At 35.5% G+C, this 20,598-nt stretch overlaps 2 protein-coding genes across 3 annotated transcripts; both read left to right on the top strand.

The window, feature by feature from the left end:
• The first annotated feature begins 261 nt into the window (after nt 1-261).
• On the top strand, nt 262-1,661 carry LOC115882466. 2 transcript variants are annotated; one of them, XM_030900540.1, is made up of 4 exons: nt 262-368; nt 763-1,008; nt 1,073-1,265; nt 1,324-1,661. In XM_030900540.1, the coding sequence occupies exons 2-4, from the start codon at nt 775-777 to the stop codon at nt 1,458-1,460; spliced, it is 564 nt and encodes a 187-aa protein (XP_030756400.1). In that variant the 5' UTR covers nt 262-368; nt 763-774; the 3' UTR covers nt 1,461-1,661. The 2 variants fall into 2 exon arrangements, with proteins under 2 accessions (XP_030756400.1, XP_030756407.1); XM_030900547.1 differs by having other exon boundaries at nt 368-464.
• Nucleotides 1,662-12,916: 11,255 nt separating this feature from the next.
• On the top strand, nt 12,917-13,828 carry LOC115882643. Its single transcript, XM_030900837.1, has one exon. The coding sequence runs from the start codon at nt 12,917-12,919 to the stop codon at nt 13,826-13,828; it is 912 nt and encodes a 303-aa protein (XP_030756697.1).
• Nucleotides 13,829-20,598: the final 6,770 nt, after the last annotated feature.

The raw sequence follows: 20,598 nt of genomic DNA, 5'->3' as shown, positions 1-20,598 counted from the left end.
TGACGTCACATCTATCGTTAGTTGCATACAACTCCCTAAAAAAGGCATCAAATTTGATTTTATATTAAAAAAGAAAGATTCATCACCAAAAAAAGACTAAAAAACAAACAAAAGCAACCAAAACTTATTCGTGCAACCATAAAATGTACATAAACGTGCAACTTTGTGTCGATAGACAGTCAATTTTTATTCGCAAGAGCCTCGGCTACTATCAAATTTTCACCACTGTGACGTCCAAGTGACGTCATATTGTGCAGCTCTGTTACGGCTTTTTCTATTTTACTGTTGGCAACGCTGTCTGTATAGATTGTGAATTGTGATTGTGACAATCTATGGTGACAATTTATCGCCATTTTCAGATTTCCAAGGTGAGTCGATTTTAAGTTTTTTTTCATTTTTACACTGCAATTTGATATTTTCTTATAATTTTTTCCAAAATCTAAAGGCAGGACGATAATATATTGGTAATATGTTTCCAAAAATTTCTGTTTTTTTTTTGTAGTAAATACATACTTCGATTTTGATTATCTAACATTTTAATCATAGTATCCTTGTTCATATTGTTACTTTTTTGTATTATTTAGTAAAATTATTGGCACTTACTCATAATAATATTATACAAATCAATTTTTAATGAATATTTACTTTTTAATTCTAATAAAGTACTTTAAAATATGGGATTACATAATAATATCCTTAACCTAATATTTTTAGAGTATTTTTGTAATATTTTTTATACAGCAACTCTTACTTTGTTTTTAGTAAAATTCGAAAATGGCTAACAACCTGTTAGCACTCACTTGCAAACAACTACTTAAAAATGTTGCTGCTAAACATTCAGTACAGACTGCCTCTATGAGTGCTAATGTTGCTGGTTCATTTACAAGAAAACTAATTGGTAAGAGAGAAATTGTAGGACAAGGTTTTAGTGGAGAACCCACCTATATTGATAGGGCTGACTTTCCTTTTCCTGCTATTAGATGGAAGGAACCCAATGCTGACATCCTGGTATGTTTTACAACATTTACAATAAAAAGCTTACAATTTGGATTAATGCTAATTTTCCATACAGGCTTTGCGTGAAAAAGAGAAAGGAGATTGGAGCAAGCTTTCTTTAGAAGAAAAAAAAGCTATCTACAGGGCTTCTTTTAGACAGACATTTTCTGAGTTCCAAGCACCAACTGGCGAATGGAAATATATTCTTGGTGTTGGATTTATAATATTGTCTGCTGGAATTTGGTGCTTTTTCTTCCTGAAAGCTTTTGGTAAAGATAACAAAGAACTTGCAAAGAGGTCATGTATATGTATTCCCTTAATTTTTAGTGTATGCCCCATTGCCTGACACCTTCAAGAAAGAGAATAGGGAAGCTCAACTAGCACGTATGCTTGATTTGCGTGTCAATCCTATTGAAGGTATCTCCTCCAAATGGGATTATGAAAAGAAGGAATGGAAGAAATAGAAAATTTAATAACTGTATAGACAATTAAACTAACGGTGGGATCTGTACAAGGGCAGCAGTACAGATCTTATTGTTACCATCTAGTTGCCAGCATAACTAAACCATTTTATATTTTGTTTAATGTTGCATTCTTTTGTGATAAACCTACGGGCAGTTTTGCTGAAAAAATATGTATTAATAAAAGTAAACTGGATAAATATATATTTTTCTTTCAATAAAATCAGACTATTTAAAATTAAAAAACATGTATATATACAGGGTGTCCAAAAATTCCATACATAAAACCACTACATATTTTAAAAATCAAATTAAGTTCGTTGAATACAATTTACCTCAATATAAAATTGCTTTGATTGTACCGTATGATCGAGAAAAAACGGCGTCAGCGATGGCTATGAAATAAAGATCGCTGCCATTTTATATGTAAATTTATATAGGAAATGTCATCGATTGTCATTTCCCAGCCAACTGGACGCCGTTTTTTTTCGATCATACGGTATTAGAGGGCATCAAACTTTAAGCCCATGTAAAGTCCCTAACAAAACACAAAAAATGTAGTAAATACTAGGAGGACCATTTTACGAAAAAAAAATCAGTCGTCGGTAAAGTTGGAAAATATTTCTATTAAAATATACGTAGGGGTGGGGGGTGGGTGTAGTTTTCACCATTCCCCTACTTTTTTTGTGTGAAAGTTGGATGTTAATGCGCTTAGCAAAACCATTGTCTTATTGTCACCACAAATCTCGTTCAAATCGAAATATATCTTAAAAAATATGTTAATTTTTAAGTTTGATACTAACGGATTTATACAGGGTCGTCCGGCAATAGTGCGTCGGGCATCTCTGTCGCTCCTAGAATAAAAAACTTGTGAATTTTGTTTAAGCGCAAACCTAAAGTTATTAGGATGTATTACAGGAAAATATTTTAATTTCTACAGGGTGGCTCAAAAAAATGTGAGGGAATCGGGATGAAATACAAGAAATGTCCTGCAGTAAAAACTATATTAGGTTTTTACTGTAGTTGGTCTGTACTTACTTTGCTACAAATATCGTAATCTCATACAGTGTGTTCAAAATTGTATGCCAAACTTTTTAAAATATAAAATAGTTTTCTTCGTTTTTTTTTTAATATGGAACACCCTGTAGTTAGATGGAGAATTAAAAAATAAATATTTTTTTCTATTTAAAGTATTTCAACATTTTTAGAGGTTTCGCATATATTCCCTCTGTTTTATTACATATAGCTCTTTGAACGGCAAAATATAATACAAAAATCATTGGGTGGCTTTGGTAAAAAAATATTGTTGAAAACCCCATATTATGTAATCATGTATGTAATATAAAATACAATACCACGAATATATCCGCAAAACCGTTAAAAATTCTGAAATACTTTAAATATAAAAAGTGTTCACTTTTTAATTCTCTATCTGACAAAGAAATAATATACAGGGTGTTCCATTTAAAAAACGAAGAAAAACTATTTTATATTTTAGAAAGTTTGGCATAGAATTTTGAACACCCGCCTGTATGATTTAAGACTACGATATTTGTAGCAAAGTAAGTACGGGCCCACTACGACAGTAAATACCCAATACAGTTTTGATTTCAGGATATTTCTTGTATTTTTAATATTTTTTTTAAAAAGGCCGAAAAACATATTTTTTTTAGTTATTTATTAATATCTTTGAAACTAGGAAAACATATATTTACAGTTCGTCTGTCCGTTCTGTAGCTACGGGGTATCCGTGAGAGGGAAAACGATATTCTCTCGATGTTTTTCGTAAAAAATTAGACGACGCGTCCCATCAATAAAAATTCGACAAATTTGCAAGTAGCGAATAAAATTAGATATCTCCTTTGCCGTTCTAATTTTATTCAAAACGTGTAAAAATACATTTTACTACGCTTTTTTTCGTAATTAATTAGTATGATACCACTGCATACACCACAGGCGTAGTCAAAAGATTTATGAAAAATATAAATATCTCTTTAAGCGGCTATGTTAAAAAAATATGTGCTACGAGGGTGCTACGGCACTGTTTGGAGGTATCTTTGAATAAGAAGACTAGTCTTCTTATTCAAAGAGTTAAAATTGTCGGATAAAAATTGGTGTCAAAATATTTCGGCCAATAGGAGCACCGTCGGATCGTCGTGTCATCGGATTTCGGATGCATGAGACTCGGCTTTAGTCTTCTTAAGGTGGGTTCATACAGCCAAATAAAATAAAATAAGAATAAAATAAAATAAGAAATAAGGAATTCTTATTTGTGTGCGTCTGGTGTGCGTTCGTACAGGCAAATAAAATAAAATAAGAAATATATATTTGCTCATGCGCAGTACGATGAGGCTGGATAAAAGTTAACTTTTACGATTGTTTATAGTAATTTTACTATTTATAGTACCTATATTTATTTATTCGTTGCCTACTATATTATACATTTTACTTATGCGAAATTAAAAAATAAATTAAATCCAAACTGAAAATATTTGTAGGTTAGAATTAAGGGTGCGCAAAGCCGTTTTCACATAAAATAAAACAAGAAGTTAAAATCAATCGTGTGTGAAACTTGAAACAAGTGACAACGCGAAAAAAAAATACTAACATTTGTGTTCACCTCCTGGGAAGTCAAGCCTAAAATTAAATAGTTTCATAAAGTATCATTCCATTTATTGTCCTCATAATTGCGTATTTTGCGGCGGCCGAAAAATAATGGAGTCTCCCTAACGGCGATTTTCGAACTCTTCATTTAGACCCCAAAAAACTGGGCCCATAATTTCGCGTTCGATTCGCCTCCTCCTTTAGACCCATATATATACAGCTAAAAGATAAAACCCCTTTTACTGTATACATCGTGGCAACAGAAAAACGATTTTTTTGCTGTATAGTCACAGTTTAATCATCTGCAAATTGCTAAAGATATTCTTTGATCTAAAACTTAGTAACATTTTTAAATTAACATCAAAAGGACGTAATAGATTAGGTGTAGATTTTGATTCTTTCAAGGCGGCGAACAACTTTCTACAAAAAAACATTTAAAAAACCTAGGCTACGACATTGAGGACATTCCCAAAAATGACAACGATCATGTAAAGGCATCGTCAGGGCGATACCAAAAATGTTCTCCATGAAGACGATAGTGCAGAATATTACGCAGCAGAGACGTGCAGGCTAATAAGCTGCACACGACTGAATAGAAAAGTTATATAGAAAAGAAAACTGTAGAATACATACCAATCCACAGTCCTATGCTACATTTGAGGGCACAAGACTGCTTTAGAGACATCCAGGTTTTGGCTTGGACATGCAGATAAAACCATACGTTCCACCCGTTACGCAATGTTTTAACTGTTTGTCATACGTTCATAAAAAATGCCTTAATTGTGGAAGCCTTAGAACTGGAAAGTGCGAGACACCTCACCGTAAGGAAGACGGATCCTTCCTAGCCTCAAATAATTATGCACTCTGCAACTCCGACGAACATCGCTCCAGCTCAACAACTTGCATGGAGTTTGAAAGGCAGTTGGTTGTCAAAAAAGCCATGGCATTTGATTTTTACCTACTTCGAAGCGAACGAAAAATATAAAAGTTTTAATTCTAACACCCCATTTTTCCTAACGGGGTGATTTTCCAGAATACTGGCCAAGCCACATACGGAAAAAAGTCCCTTTTCATCACAAGAAAAATGGTTAAATACAACAAGAAGGAAGTAGACATATATTATGGCTGCAGCCTCTAATAAAATAAATACAAACTAATCTAAAAAGCAAAAGGAGGACATTACTTTATTTCCCAAATTCAACTAATAAGATCAAATACTCAGACCTGGACCATACCTACAAACTCTAGTAGCAACATAGTCATACCGCAAACAGTAAGAAAAGTACAGGAGCAAAGTACACGATATTAAATAATGTAATGTAATTAAAAAATGTATTACTGGTTGCCTGCACAATCAACACACGTATCCGCCAGAAATTAAAAGACTTTTATCAGGCGCCATCTTTTAAGTCAAGTATGAGACAAACAAGGAATTATAACAATAGAATTGTCTTAGTATGAAGATAGGTACGCTTTCCCGAGATTTCCGAAATTGACGTGTAGAAGCTATCAATAGAGACCCGTCAAGGTAGTAGCCATCGACAACTGAGACAGTTTTTCAAAAATTGAATATACCGCGTGGAAATTGAAAATCGGACAACTTGAAAGAATCTAATAAATAGTTAGTAATGTGTGTATGATAAATTAGTAATTGTGTGTAAAGTGAGAAAATAAATTCGTTAAGTATTATTATCGTGAGTTTAAATTAGTGGACCCACGGAATCATTAACAATTGGTGTCAGAAGGTGGGATTCAAGAGGATTTTAAGAGAAATTAAGTGGATTGGACGATTTTTACACCGAATTTGGGAATTTTTATGGTTGGTACGAGACAGCAAGCGAAGAAAATGGAGGAAGTAAGCAAATTATTGGGCGATTTTATGGAGAATATGAGAAGAGAAAAGGCAGAAGAACAAGAGAGGCTGAGAAAAGAAAAAGCAGAAGAGCAAGAAAGACTCCGTAAAGAACGAGAAGAAGAGCGAGCCCGACTAGAAAAAGAGAAAGAAGAGGAACAAGACCATCTACAGAAAATACTTATGGAAAATCAAGAGAAAATGTTAGAAGGTTTAGAAGCCCGTCAAAAGAAAGAGAAACAGGAAGAACAGGACCGGCTTGAAAAAATTTTCCAAGTTTGAAAATTCAACGACAACAAGACAAAGAAGAAGAACAGGACCGGCTTGAGAAAATTTTAGGCAATTTAGAAATTCGTCAGAAGAATGAATGGAGGGAAATTTTAGAAGATATAGAAACGCGCCGCCAGAAAGAAAGACAAGAAGATCAGGACCGTCTTAAGAAAACTTTAGAAAATCAAGAAATTCGACTTCAGAAAAGCTTGGGGGAACAGCAACAAGCAATGTTGGAAGAACGTTGCCAGGAACAGCAGAACCACTTCCAAGAAGCCGTAGAAGATCTGGAGGAGCGCCTTCAGCAGAAGATAGAAAAGTTGGAGATGGACCTACAGAAGACCAAGGTACAAGTAAGGACACCTGGCGTTCCGGGAACTGCGAACCTTAAAGCCCCGACCTACGATGGACAAACGACATGGACGATGTACCACCGCCAGTTTGAAGCAGCGGCTGCTGCCAATGGATGGACTGACCAGGAGAAAGCAGCGGCACTTGTCATCGCGCTGCGTGGCCCTGCCCTGGAACTCCTGCAAACTATTCCTGCGGCCCAACAGCAGGAATACCAAACTTTGGTCGCTGCACTGGACAGAAGATATGGCGACCAACATCGACGCCAACTTTACCAGGCCCAAATCAAGACACGCCTGCAGAGGTCCGGAGAGAGTCTGCAGGAATTCGAAGCAGACTTACGTCGCCTGGTACACCCACCAGCGTATCCAGAAGCTAACCGGAAGGATTTAGGGGAGGAACTCGCTGCTCAGTGCTTTATCAGCGGTATTGAGGGACAAACGAATTGCAGAGGGCGCGTGCAAAATATCCCAACGCGTCCCACCAGCAGCGAAGTACTCGTCAGGGCGCTGGAAATAGAATCTCCATTTGCGCCATTCTAAACAGAAGATAGGCTCGGTAACGGTTGAGGAACATACAAAGAGTTCTCACGCTTACGTTTGAAGGAGATGTTTAATAAACTATGTGAATTACAGGCGAACAAAAGAGTCAACAAAAATATAAATATCTCTTTAAGCGGCTATGTTAAAAAATATGTGCTACGAGGGTGCTACGGCACAGTCTTCTTTATTCAAGAGTTAAAATTCCAGGATAAAAATTGTGTCATGGATTTCGGCAGGAATAGCCACATCAAACGAGATTGTCGTGTCATCAAAATGCGATTGCATGAGACCATCTTTAGAACATCGGCACATCGGAAGATCCCAGGACATAAAATGCTATAGATGTGGCAGGAATGGCCAAATCAAATCTTATTTGCGTCCAAATGCGATTCCGTTTACCATCGAGATAAAATAGGCACCAGAAATATCAATTTGCTAATGAGCAGTAGTATTGGCTGGAGAAAACAGAGCCCCTAGGATTGTTTTCCGTTAGGAGTCTAGGAAAAACCGCTGACAGTTTGGTGATCAACAGGAAGGTCAATGGTAGAAGAATTCGAATGACTGTGGACACAGGCGCTATGGTATCGTTGGTGCGGACTAACTCGGTGCAAGGATTGAAGATGATGCCTCTTAGAAGAAGAGTGTATTTACGTACAGTTACGGGGGAAATGGCCGTTGTACGGGGGAGGAGGCTTATAGAACTGGAGTTAGGGGAATTTGAAGTTTCGGCATAGCGTTTTAGTGGCAGACATTGAAGATGATTTTATCATGGGTATGGATGTGATCAGTCAACATGGTTTTCGTTTGATCACCATAGAAACATCCTGAAAACGGAAATGAGGAAATCTAAAGAAAGAGACCAGGAAATATGGAAGAAAGATCATCGAAAATTGCGATGATACCTGGTGATACCAAGAAGACTGTGTTCGGGAAACTAGAAAAAACCGCTGGGTGCCGTGTAGGACGGGTACAAATTATCGACAACGACCTAGATCGACGACGAGCTACCTTGGACAAGAAAATGAAACATCGCGAAAGCACTATCAGAATAAGGAATTTTAAACTTGAACCAAGTGAACAGTGGAAAAACGACTAACAATTGAGGAAAGATCAAATGGAAGATCAAGACATCGGAGCAATACTACGGCTCATAAAGTATCATAACGGCGAGAGACCACCGTGGCAGGATATTGCGGACAGAGGAAAATAATTTTCAAAGCTCTGGGCCCAGTGGAATTCACTGGTTATTGAGAATGGATTGTTAAAGCGCACGTGGAAAGTGCGGATGGCAGGACAGTAACTTCAGTTACTGGTACCAAGGAAGAAAGTTGCAAAGGTATTGGAAGAAATTCACGGTGGTAAAACTGGAGCCCATCTTGGAGTAAACAAGACCTTGAGCAAGCTGAGATCGTTTTTGACAGGGTGGATTATTGCGAAGATGTCAAGAAATGCAGTCGACAATGTAAAACACAGTGCAGCCAGCCAACCCCCAACTGCATACATCGAATCTAGGGGAAAAATCGGGCAACAATATAACGTTGGTTTAATCATCTGAAAAATTGTTAAAGATATACTGCCATTCGAAAGAATCGCTGTTGTTGACATTGCAGGCCCATTCCCTGAAACGCAATGGGCAACAAAGTACATAATAGATGGCGATGGATTATTTTGAGTAAGGCGGCCAACAAGTTTCTACATTCCAAACCAAGAAGCATCGACTGTAGCTGAAGTATTCAGTCAATAAACTTCAGTAGATTTGGAATTCCTCGTTAGAGCTTACACACTGACCAAGGAAGACGATAGTCAAGACTAGTTCCAGAAGATGTGTGATCTGCTTGGTATTCACAAGACTAGGACAACAGTTTTGACATCCGCAGTCTGATGGGATGGTCAAGACAGTCAATACACCATTGAAGAACATCTCTCTCCAGAAAATGGTGGATTGAACATCAAAGATTGGGATCAGCATATACCACTATTACGCAATGGCATATAGAAGTGCAGTTCACAACACCACCGGACTTTCACCATCGAAGATTTTATTTGGTCGAGAATTACGGTTGCCTTGTGACTGGTGTTCGGATCACCAGACGACAGCACCACGAACGTAGAGGACTACGCGGATGAACTGAAGGAAAGGTTATTGGGGAATTCATAAGGCCGTGAGAAGTAAGATTACGCTAGCCAGTGACCGGATGAAAGCTCGTTACGACCTCAGAGACACTCACCGTGAAGGGAAGACGGATCCTTCCTATGCCAAATAAAATGCATACTCTGCAACTCCGACGAGGTCCCCTCCAGTTAACTCTTGCATGGGTTTGAAGGTCCTTATACAGTCATCAAGAGGATAAATGGCATTGTGTACCGGATTCAACGCAGCTCCTAAGAAGAAAGATGAAAGTAGTTCATCTGGATCGATTGAAGAGATATCAGACAGGAAACAGAGTGATCTGGGACGATCAAATTTGAAAAGGGGCAATGTCAAGAAAAAATGGCCTATCCGCCAGAAGGGAAGTAAAAATGTATTACTGGTTGCCTGCACAACCGCAACGTATCCGCCAGAAATTAAAAAGACTTTTTCAGGCGCCATCTTTTAGTCAAGTCAAGACCAAGAATCAGACAATAGAATTGTCTGGTATGAAAAGTACGCTTTCATAGTCATTGGGGAAATTTCGAGAAGCAGTCAATAGAGTATATCAAGCCGGAGCCATCGACAACTGAGACAGTTTTTGAAATTTGAATATACCGCGTGGAAATTGAAAATCGGACAATTTGGTGAAGGAATCTAATAAATAGTTAGTTTGTTGTGTGTTATAAGTTAGTAATTGTGTATAAAGTGAGAAAATAAATTCGTTAAGTATTTTATCGTGAGTTTAAATTAGTGGACCCACGGAATCCGTAACAATATCAACGCTTCTACCTTAATTTCGCCTACATTAAGTGCCGCGAGAAACGTCAATAAATACAGCAACGAAATAAAAACGTTCATAGAAGAAATGTCGACCAAATACAAGATACAAACACCAACAGAATGTGTGGATCAAATGTTGAAAACCACTAGGGAGTGTTCTTTATAGGTTGCCACATATAGTGGCAAATTGTAAACAAGGCACTCTCCTCTAACAATAGTATATGACACAACATAACACTCTGATCATTATCCAGTGGAATATCAGAAGTGTTCGGTCCAACCGGACCAATCTTATCACAATCATAAAAAAATTTAACCCGGATCTACTAATTTTGAACGAAACTTGGCTTTTTTCTACAGATCAATTCAACCTCAAAAATTACCACATAATGCGGAAAGATAGAAACGACGGCTACGGTGGCATAGCCACATGTGTCAAAAAAAAACATAAAGTTTAACGTAATCAACAGCAATAGCAACAATGTCTCGGAACTTCAAACACTCAGCATCAAAATTGATGATCTTAACATCACAAATGTTTACTCCCCACCCCATATAACATCTCGCCACAAGACTTAGAAACGACAATAGACATCAACAATAAGAAAAATATAATAATGGGAGACTTTAACGCACATCATGTGTACTGGGGAAGCAAAAAAAAACAACCACAGCGGGATTAACCTATACAACTTTATTAACAAAAAACTTTTCAATAATAAATAACGAAGCACCAACACGATTTGCAAACAACACCAATGAAAGTCCTTAGACCTCACACTTGTCTCTAACAACCTCACTCTAAAAACAATATGGTCACTCATCCCAGACCCCGGATTTAGTGACCACTACCCAACAATGTGCACTCTGGTGGGCAACACAAACATCAGACATTCTACGTTTCCTAGGAAAAACTTCAGAAAAGCCAATTGGACAAGGTATGAAACTGAGATAGGCAAAATGACAAACCAATTAGACTTGAATGCTGGCTTTGACGACCTGCACAGCATAGTGGAGGCAGCAGCTCAAAAAAGTATACCAGAAACTAAGACAAACCAAATAAAACCACAAGGTAATCCATGGTGGGACCAGGAATGCTCCTCGATTGTCAAAGAGAGACGGAAAGCCATTAGCAACTTTAGATCCAGTCCCAACCTGCAGAATTTTATACAAGCAAAGAGACAAATCGCCTTATCAAAGAAACAATTGAATAGAAAAAAAAAGACAGCTTCAAGGAATTCTGTGGGACACTTAACAGAAATACAAACATAACCTATATATGGAACAAGATAAAGAAATTTGGTGGCACACACGCGAATGCAAGACTACCTATACCCAGTGACACAATATCCGAGGAAATACTAAAAGACAACTCAATAACAAACATAACACCAAACTTCTCACTGCAACCACTGGAGACAGCAGACCCTCCTTTCAATCTGGAAGAACTAACACATAGCCTCAAAGGAAAAACCAGTTCTGCCCCCGGAATGGATGAGGTTAACTATCCTATGCTAAGTCACCTAGGAGAAAAAGCAAGCAATATACTGTTAAACATCTACAATGAATGCCTACAAGGAAAACCTATCCCCGAAGCCTGGAAAAAATATGCCATCATTCCCATATTAAAGCCTAACAAGGACCCTAACAATCCAAAGAACTTTAGACCCATAGTCCTGTCGTCTTGTTACCTTAAAACGTTAGAAATTATCATAAAGAATAGACTAGACTGGAAACTTGAAAATATGAAGTACTTCAACCACTTTCAGACAGCATATAGAAAAGGAATGGGTACATACAACAACATCGCATACCTAACTACTGCTGTTACTAACGCCTTCACCCACAATCAGTCGGTACTTGCGGTATTTCTTGACATAAAATCAGCATACGACCATGTAGACATAGCAAAATTGTATAAAAAACTAGCAAATGCTGGAATCACTTCTAGTCTAAACAATCTAATATTTAGAATCAACTCCAACAGGGCGATGTTTATTAGAAATAAAGAAGGAGTTTGGATCGGCCCAGGGGAGGCCAATGCGGGAATTCCACAGGGTTCGCCGCTCAGCACCATTCTCTTTAACATATACATAAGAGACCTATTTCTTATTATTCCGGAAAAAACGACAATCCTAGGGTACGCGGACGACATAATACTATTCACCACAGGCACGCAAACAACTTATATGGCAGAAGAACTGAATAACTCATTGAAAATCATGTCAAGGTGGCTTAAAAACCACAATCTGAATATTTCGGAGGAAAAAAGCAACGCGGTATGGTTTACGAAAGGCCGACGGTTACTCAACCCCCCTCACCTGCTGTACAATAATAAGGAATTCCCTACACAGATAAAACCAAATACCTCGGCATAATACTACACAAAAACCTAAAATGGACCCCCCACATCACAGAACAAGTAAACAAAGCGCAAAAAGGTCTAAACATTATAAAGAATTTGACCAGAGTTTGGTGGGGTGCCGACCCGAAAACTCTCCTAGTAATCTACAACGGCATTGTAAAGTCGCACCTAGACTATGGTTCCATTTTCATTAAACCAACAAATAAAACCGGCCTAGAGAAGATAGACAAAACACAATTTCAATCCCTGAGAACTATTCTGGGATGCATGAAATCTACCCCGACATGGGCGTTATTGGCAGAGGCAAAAGAACAATCAATGGACCATAGAAGAAAAAATCTTTCCGTAAAATTTCTCCTAAAAATCTACTCTCATAATGACCACCCATTAACAACACTCTTAAAAAACATCAGGAAATCACTTGCAAAAAATGCAAACTTCTGGAGGAACAAGGAGACGCCTTATCTAGTCACTGCTCTGGGCTACCTAGACAAATACTCTAACAAAATATACAAAAATGACAGGGCACCATGCTACGAAATGCAACTACAACATCAGATAAAAATGATAAAGGTGATCGATCTGAATCTGGAAAAAAGCCAAGTTTCTAACAAAAACTTATTCTACGAAATCACCGAAAACATTAGATCCAACCACACGTTCATATATACAGATGCCTCCAAGGGTAAAAACAACGCGGGCTACGGAGTCTATTGCAACAATCCCCCTATCAACTATGCAGAAAGACTACCAGAGGAAGTAACAATTTGCACAGCGGAAATAGTTGCAATTAACAAGGCAATTATTATTTCTCTGTGCAAAGAGCTAAGAAATGTTGTAATCCTCTCAGACTCTAAAAGCGCCATTGACAAGATTCGATATCCCGGGGTAAACACTTCAAATGACTCGATCACACTATCAACCAAAAAACTCCTATTAGAAGCAAACAATAGCGGAACGAAAATACACCTAACGTGGATACCAAGTCACACAGATATAAGTGGAAACGAAGCTGCAGATAAACTCGCAAATATTGGAAGGTCACTCAATGTACCCAAGAACATCAAAATCGACAAGGCAGATATACTAGCAGTTATTAAACACAAACTTACAGAAGAATTTTCCCAAAAATGGAAAACAACAGCCACCAACAAGGGGGGATGGTACTCAGAAATCGTTAAAAAATTTCCCAAAACCAGATGGTTTGACAATTTAAAATACGCCAGAAGAAAGGACATAACCAACATCATACGACTTAAAACAGGACACTGTCGCACAAAGGTCCATCTGAATAGAATAGGAATAATTGACAGCCCACTTTGCGAGTGTGGAAAAATAGAAAATATAAACCATATATTCTTGGCATGCCCCCTGAGAACCTATCCTCAAACAGATCTATACACAAAACTAATAAAAGACGACCACACTACACCATTCAGTATGCAGACCGTACAACGCCAAGCTAAAAACCATTAATCTCATCAACGCGTTTATAGACAAAAACAAACTAGAATTATAACTTCAACTAATACATCCTTTTCTGTTTATTTAGGCTTGACACCACAACACCAATCCTCATCCATCCGATCCGCACCATTTTGTGTAATGCTCCTCTGCGGGCGGGAGAGAGAAGAGTCTAGACCTTTGTTTGTGTTGTCCAGACAGTGCCTTCTATTAAAAGATCTTTTAATAGAAGGCACTGGTCCAGATACTAACAGTCACGATTTAACCAATGCAAAACAAGCACACACTTCAGATATCCTTACTTAAAATGTAATTAGATTAATTTCAGGAACTAAAATCACTGATTGCAGCATGACGAAAAGTCAGACGGCCTGCAATCAAAACTAATGCGCTGGCAAATTGCACCTTCATAGGAAGCAGAGCCATAGAGCTGCCACAATGAGGGAGGCAGCTCATCAGGGTTCGGAAGTAGTTAATTAAGACGTAATTTACCTGATTAACTACGTGTAGTTTTTCTTCAAAAATCTACGTCTTTTCCCGTTCATTAAATACATGAAAACTACGTTAATAAACTATGCGTATTGATATTATGAATAATTTTCCTGCAGGCAGTGTAATAGAGATAATATGATGTAAATATTATATTTAAAGCCATGAGTTTCTTCTGTTTTCTTAAATACATTATGTGTTTTTTAAAGCTTCAACTTATTATAACCTCACCTCAACCTTTGATATTTGAAAGTTACATATGTGTTTTCATATAAACTACACCCTCTATATAAACTACATTAACTACATGTAATGTGGCCTTTGGCAAGCTTTTTAAAAGTAACATGTAGTTTTCCGGAACCCAGCTCATTATTACCATACCATACCACAGATGTTAACCCATTCCGTAACCTGGTAAACATAGAATAACTAACTGATCATCTATCCCTCTACTGGCAGAAACTCCGCCGTGTTTCCAAAATTCAAATGGCAGTTTCATCCGCCTGCTGGTAAACGCGAAAACTCGTCTAATTGGTTCTGGGGTTTTATTAGTCCTTGTATTCTTTAGTCATTGGCTTTTGTGTATGGACCTCTGGTATGGACCAATACTTGGGGGTAATGGTGTGGATCCGGTGGCTGACCTTGAAACGAGTTTTTGCTCCATATAGTCACAGACACTACGCATGCGCACATCTTCGATGTTGCCAGATTGCGAGTCATTTTGGAATTATTTTCAGTAGAAGACAAATATGTGCTTTTCATTGTTTTTTTGTCAATATATACCGTATGATCGAAAAAACGGCGTCCAGTTGGCTGGAAAATGACGATTGAGGACATTTCTCATATAAAATGACAGCGATCTTCATTTCATAGTCATCGCTGACGCTATTTTTTTTTCAATCATAGTACGCGGTATATTATTTATATTATTATTTTAATATTTCGCACAACACGTGAACGCTTATTATGTATTTTCATAGTCAATAAAATTATATAGAAATAAAACTCTAGATTCCTAACTAGATTATTATGCTACGTTTAAAAAGTGCTTTATTAAAAATTCGGGAAATTAAAAGGGATGTGTCCAAGTTTTTTCTTTTTTTTAATTTGTAAATGCTGTAGCTCCATGTCATGTTCATAATAGGTTTTTTTTAACATTCCATCAAAACTACGGAGGTCTTAAAAGGCCTTTTAGCCTCCGTAATTAAAATTGTAGAATCAGCTTCAGCAAGATTAACAGTTGCCTTGTTTAATTCTGTTTATACATATATTGCATTAATTTGTCTGCTACATTAAGATTTCTCTATTCTTCCACCGAATTTATTTGATTCTCTTAGCATATATGATTTATAAACCATATTTGTCCTAATGGAAGGATGGAATAGGATATCCAAAATTCAGATATTTTAACATTTATTTTCCAGACCAAGCATAATATAGTATTAAGATTAAAACATAACAAATATTATAAGAAAGATCTTAATATAAATCACAAACTAAGTCTTAATTTAGTCTTGTATTTCTATTATTATTATTATTCTTATAAAACTAATAAATGCTAATAAGATCAAAACTCAAACTTCACCATATTGTCAAGATTTAGCATTATTGAAAACAAGAAATTACAGTAAATTAAGAAAAGAATATCAAAGGACACGATATTAAATACTGTAATGTATTCTACGATACAAACCATCTCCCTTCTGAAGAGAAAAATATAAAACATAAAGCTTATTTTAGTCTTATCAACACACTCTTCGATAAAATATATGTCTAAAATTGCTATTAATCCACTAACTTGATATTTTTAAGAAATTATGATACAAACATTAATTGTAATCAAAGTATATTATATCAGTAACATTATAGGTAAAATGTTACCTCTATTTCCGATTGACGTGTATTGTTCTATAATAAGACTCGTCATGGTAGTACTTCAAAACATCAATACATATAATCAATTTAACTATTGTTGCCTGTAAATAACTAGAAATTAAATAACTTGAAAGAAATAAAGTAATTCTAATAAGTTTAAAACCATTAAGAAAAAATCCGTAAATGATAAATTTTAATTCTAATGTAAATATATAAATAAATATTATTATTACAATTTTATATATTCATAATACTTTCATTTCACAATCTTCATTATCCTTCTTACCTTAATTTTGGATATGAAGATAAATCTGAATTTATAAAATTAATTATAGAATTTGTATTATTATTGATTAACACGCCAAAAAAAATTTTCAAGTACAAATAATTCGAAAATAAATTGCAATATGGCAACATCGACGATGTGCGCTTGCGTAGTATCGATGATCAAATGCAGCAAATATGGGCTTCAAGGTCAGCCACCGGATCCACACCTTTACCTTACTTGGGTATGGCCAAAGGTATGGCTAGTTATTTATTATTCGGTAAAGGTGTGGATGTGGATCCGGTGGCTGACCTTGAAGCCCATATTTGCTGCATTTGATCATCGATACTACGCAAGCGCACATCGTCGATGTTGCCAAATTGCAGTTTATTTTCGAATTATTTGTAGTTGAAAATTTTTTTTTGAGACAAATTCTAATTGTTTAGATGATGTCCTCTAGCTATCGCTGAGGACATAATCTAACTCAGAGCATAAATTAAATAACTATAGACGCTGACCACAAAGACACACAAAACGTAACATCAATTAACTCCTAAGATTCTCAACCATGTACATAAAATATATACATCAGTTGCAGAATAGACTGAGGACTACTACATCACAACTAAACATACAAACAAACAATAAAATTACCGAAAATTTACTAGACATTACGAAGGTTTTTTAAGAGTTTTTTCCTCCGATTCTACGGATCTGATTTAAGTAACCAACATATTTATTAAAGTAAAGCACGTCGGCATTGCCTCTATACTCCCAATGCATGTGTGAGCAAAAGCGGAACATGCAGTCCTCGCCCGGTCAATAAAAGAGCTACCTAGGGCAAACATCGGTCCTCCTGTTCACAGGGTTCGCTTAGGTGGTTGAGTGCTTCAGTTGAGTCAGAAGAACAACATACCATCTTATCTTGTTATTTTATTTATTGTATATAGCACCTTTTTATTGTATTTAAGGAGACATTCTCAATAAATGCTTTGAAACTTGAACTTGCTTCGTAAGAACCAAGACTTTTTTATATTTTTTTTTGCTTATAGCGTGATCTTATTGCATTGGTTTCACTCTTTTTGGTTGGATTGGTTTAGTTATTTGGCGCGTTGGTTAGCGTGGTTATTTGGAGGATGTTAATTCATTGGTTAGTTCAATTATTTGGTGGGGTTGGTTGGTTTTTACTAATTTATAATTGTTTTTTATATTTTTTTATCAGTATCGAGGTTAGTTGCGTTGGTTAAGTTGGTTATTTGGTGGGATGGATAACGTTGGTTAGTCCTTATAAAATTCCTATATTTCATAAAGCCGGCAAGTGCGTCACATCAACGACGTCATACATATTAACGGCATTTTAGTAAGCTACCGTTTAACGGCAGTTTAAGTACAGCCTTAGTTTTATACCTGTCTTTATACAAGACCAAATTAAGACTTAGTTTGTGATTTATATTAAGATCTTTCTTATAATATTTGTTATGTCTTAATCTTAATACTATATTATGCTTTGTCTGGAAAATAAATGTTAAAATATCTTAATTTAGCATATCCTATTCCATCCTTCCATTAGGAAAAATATGGTTTATAAATCATATTTTGCTAAGAAAATCACATAAATTAGGTGTAAGAATAGAGAAATCCTAAGGTAGCAGAAAAATTAATGCAATATATGTATAAGCAGAATTAAACAAGGTAACTGTTAATGTTGCTGAAGCTGGTTCTACAATTTTAATTACGGAGGCTAAAAGGCCTTTTAAAGCCTCCGTAGTTTTGATGGAATATTAAAAAAACCTATTATGAACATGACATGGAGCTACAGCATTTAAAAATTAAAAAAAAAGAAAAAACTTGTACATATCCCTTTTAATTTCCCGAATTTTTAATAAAGCACTTTTTAGATGTAGCATAATAATCTAGAGCAATTAGATTAATTATAGGAATCTAGAGTTTTATCTCTATTTAATTTTATTGACTATGAAAATACATAATAAGCGTTCGCGTGTTGTGCGAAATATTAAAATAATAATATAAATAATATACCGCGTACTATGATTGAAAAAAAAATAGCGTTAGCGATGACTATGAAATGAAGATCGATGTCATTTTATATGGGAAATGTCCTCAATCGTCATTTCCCAGCCAATTGGACGCCGTTTTTTCGATCATACGGTATATATTGACATAAAACACTGAAAAGCATATATTTGTTTTCTACTGAAAATAATTCCAAAATAACTTGCAATCTGGCAACATCGAAGATGTGCGCATGCGTAGTGTCTGTGACTATATGCAGCAAAAACTCGTTTCATATTTGGGGTGTGTTAATTCATTTGTGTTTGTCAAAAACTCTAACGTGATTGGTCGGGCTTAACAGTTACTTGCTAGGGCTAGACACAAGTGAGTTATTCTATGGTGTAGAATGTTGCTCCATAGTCCCCCCCAAGGATATATAGAATAAGGATATTCGACTGGCCCAAAAAAAACGTGCCGTATCAATGACTAAAGAATATTAGGTGTGGATTCTTTAGTCATTGTGCCGTATTTTGTCGAGGAAGTCGATTTCGTCACGACCAATGGGCGTCGAGTATTTGAAAATTGAACAACTATAATTGACGGGGTCACTCTTATGTTTTTTGGACTCATTTCACCTCATTACTCATATCACTGACAGATGTGATGATATTATTATTGTAATTTATTTAATCCAAACGTTTTTTGAAAAAATAATGTATTTTAAAGTTATTCCCTGAGGTTTTGGTTTGGCCCTCTATATTCTGGTATTTTTCTACTAATAAACATCTTATTTTTGTATTTTCGATTATGGAAAAAATGCCAGCAAGTTTTGTATCTAAAGCCGCAAAGAAATTTCGCTCTAGTAGTGAAGAAAAATTTATAATTTTTTAGTTTTTTTTTTTTTTATAAAAATTCTAATATTTCAGATGTTCTAAATGAGTGAAGCTGAATGTCAAAAATTAAAATACATATACTTGAAATATTGTGAAATATTTCAGTATACCCTTTGCCCTTTGGAAGTAAACAAATATTGAAAAAAGATGTTTGCTTCACAAATTTAAATTAGGCATATAGGAATAGTATTTCCTTTGAATTTAGTAATGATAATTTCATAGAAATGAATAATATACTATTTTTATTCACATCGTTTAAGTTGCTGATCTATTTTTAAAATTGAATATATTTTTATATTTTGTATATATAACTAAATAATTGAGATAATTGCCAATAATAACGGTGAAATACAAATTGGACACACTTTAATTTTCCCAGTTTTTATTCAAATATATTGAAATCAATATGGAAACAAAAGTTCTTAAATAATATCATCTTAATAACAAGAATTGAGATTTTGGGATAAGTTTGAAAAGCCATGTCAGAAGAGTAGGATTAAAGACAAAGTATTAACTGGTTAACATATATTTGCAAATAGTTTTCAATAACACTGACAATTATTTTTTATGTTCATAATTAAAATTAGTTGCATTTATATGATATTCTAATATTTTTGACGAAAAAGTCTTTACTTTACGTATACCAATACTCTGGGCAAAATTATGCTGCTTTTTTATTTTAAAGCCTGTGCCGACTGTGCTGTATTTTTATATTTAAAAAAAAAAAAAAAAAAAAAAAAAAAAATATATATGTTATATATTGCGTAGTCGTAAGTACTGTACTTTCTCTCTATGCGTACTTATATCCTTTTTAGTCTTTCTAAGTGCATATAATACTACTTTTTAAGAGAAGGCTTTTTGAAATCTATTGTTTACATTCCCCTATTCCTGTTCCCCTGGTTCTGCTATACTAATCATTATATATTTTTTACATTCACTGATTTTAAAAGCTTTCTTTTCAATAATTGACCATACTATTTTTTTTCAGAGCTAATGCCGCTGTTCCCTGAGAACAACTATTAATATAACAATATTCAAAATATTGAGTTACCTACGTGAGTGCTCCGCTTTACATAAGTAGATCATACCGAAAAATTCCGATTTAGAGGAGCATTAAGTTATAATTATGTCGTTGTACTTGTAAATTTCTTGTCTATTTGTACACCAATTTCTTGTGACGTTAGAATACTTATAATAGTCAAAAACAAGAATTTAACCCCTCCTTCTACACCTATTGATATGCATAA

Source organism: Sitophilus oryzae, unplaced genomic scaffold (genome assembly GCF_002938485.1).
Source record: "Sitophilus oryzae breed Bouriz unplaced genomic scaffold, Soryzae_2.0 scaffold_1112_pilon_pilon, whole genome shotgun sequence".
Classification (NCBI taxonomy): domain Eukaryota; kingdom Metazoa; phylum Arthropoda; class Insecta; order Coleoptera; family Curculionidae; genus Sitophilus; species Sitophilus oryzae.
This window is presented reverse-complemented; position numbering and strand designations above follow the sequence as displayed.

Coding starts and splice junctions, on each gene's coding strand:
- LOC115882466 (XM_030900540.1), top strand. CDS start 775: ATGGCTAACAACCTGTTAGCACTCACTTGCAAACAACTACTTAAAAAT. Junction 1,009..1,072: donor AACCCAATGCTGACATCCTG/GTATGTTTTACA, acceptor TTTTCCATACAG/GCTTTGCGTGAAAAAGAGAA. Junction 1,266..1,323: donor TTTCTTCCTGAAAGCTTTTG/GTAAAGATAACA, acceptor CTTAATTTTTAG/TGTATGCCCCATTGCCTGAC.
- LOC115882643 (XM_030900837.1), top strand. CDS start 12,917: ATGATAAAGGTGATCGATCTGAATCTGGAAAAAAGCCAAGTTTCTAAC.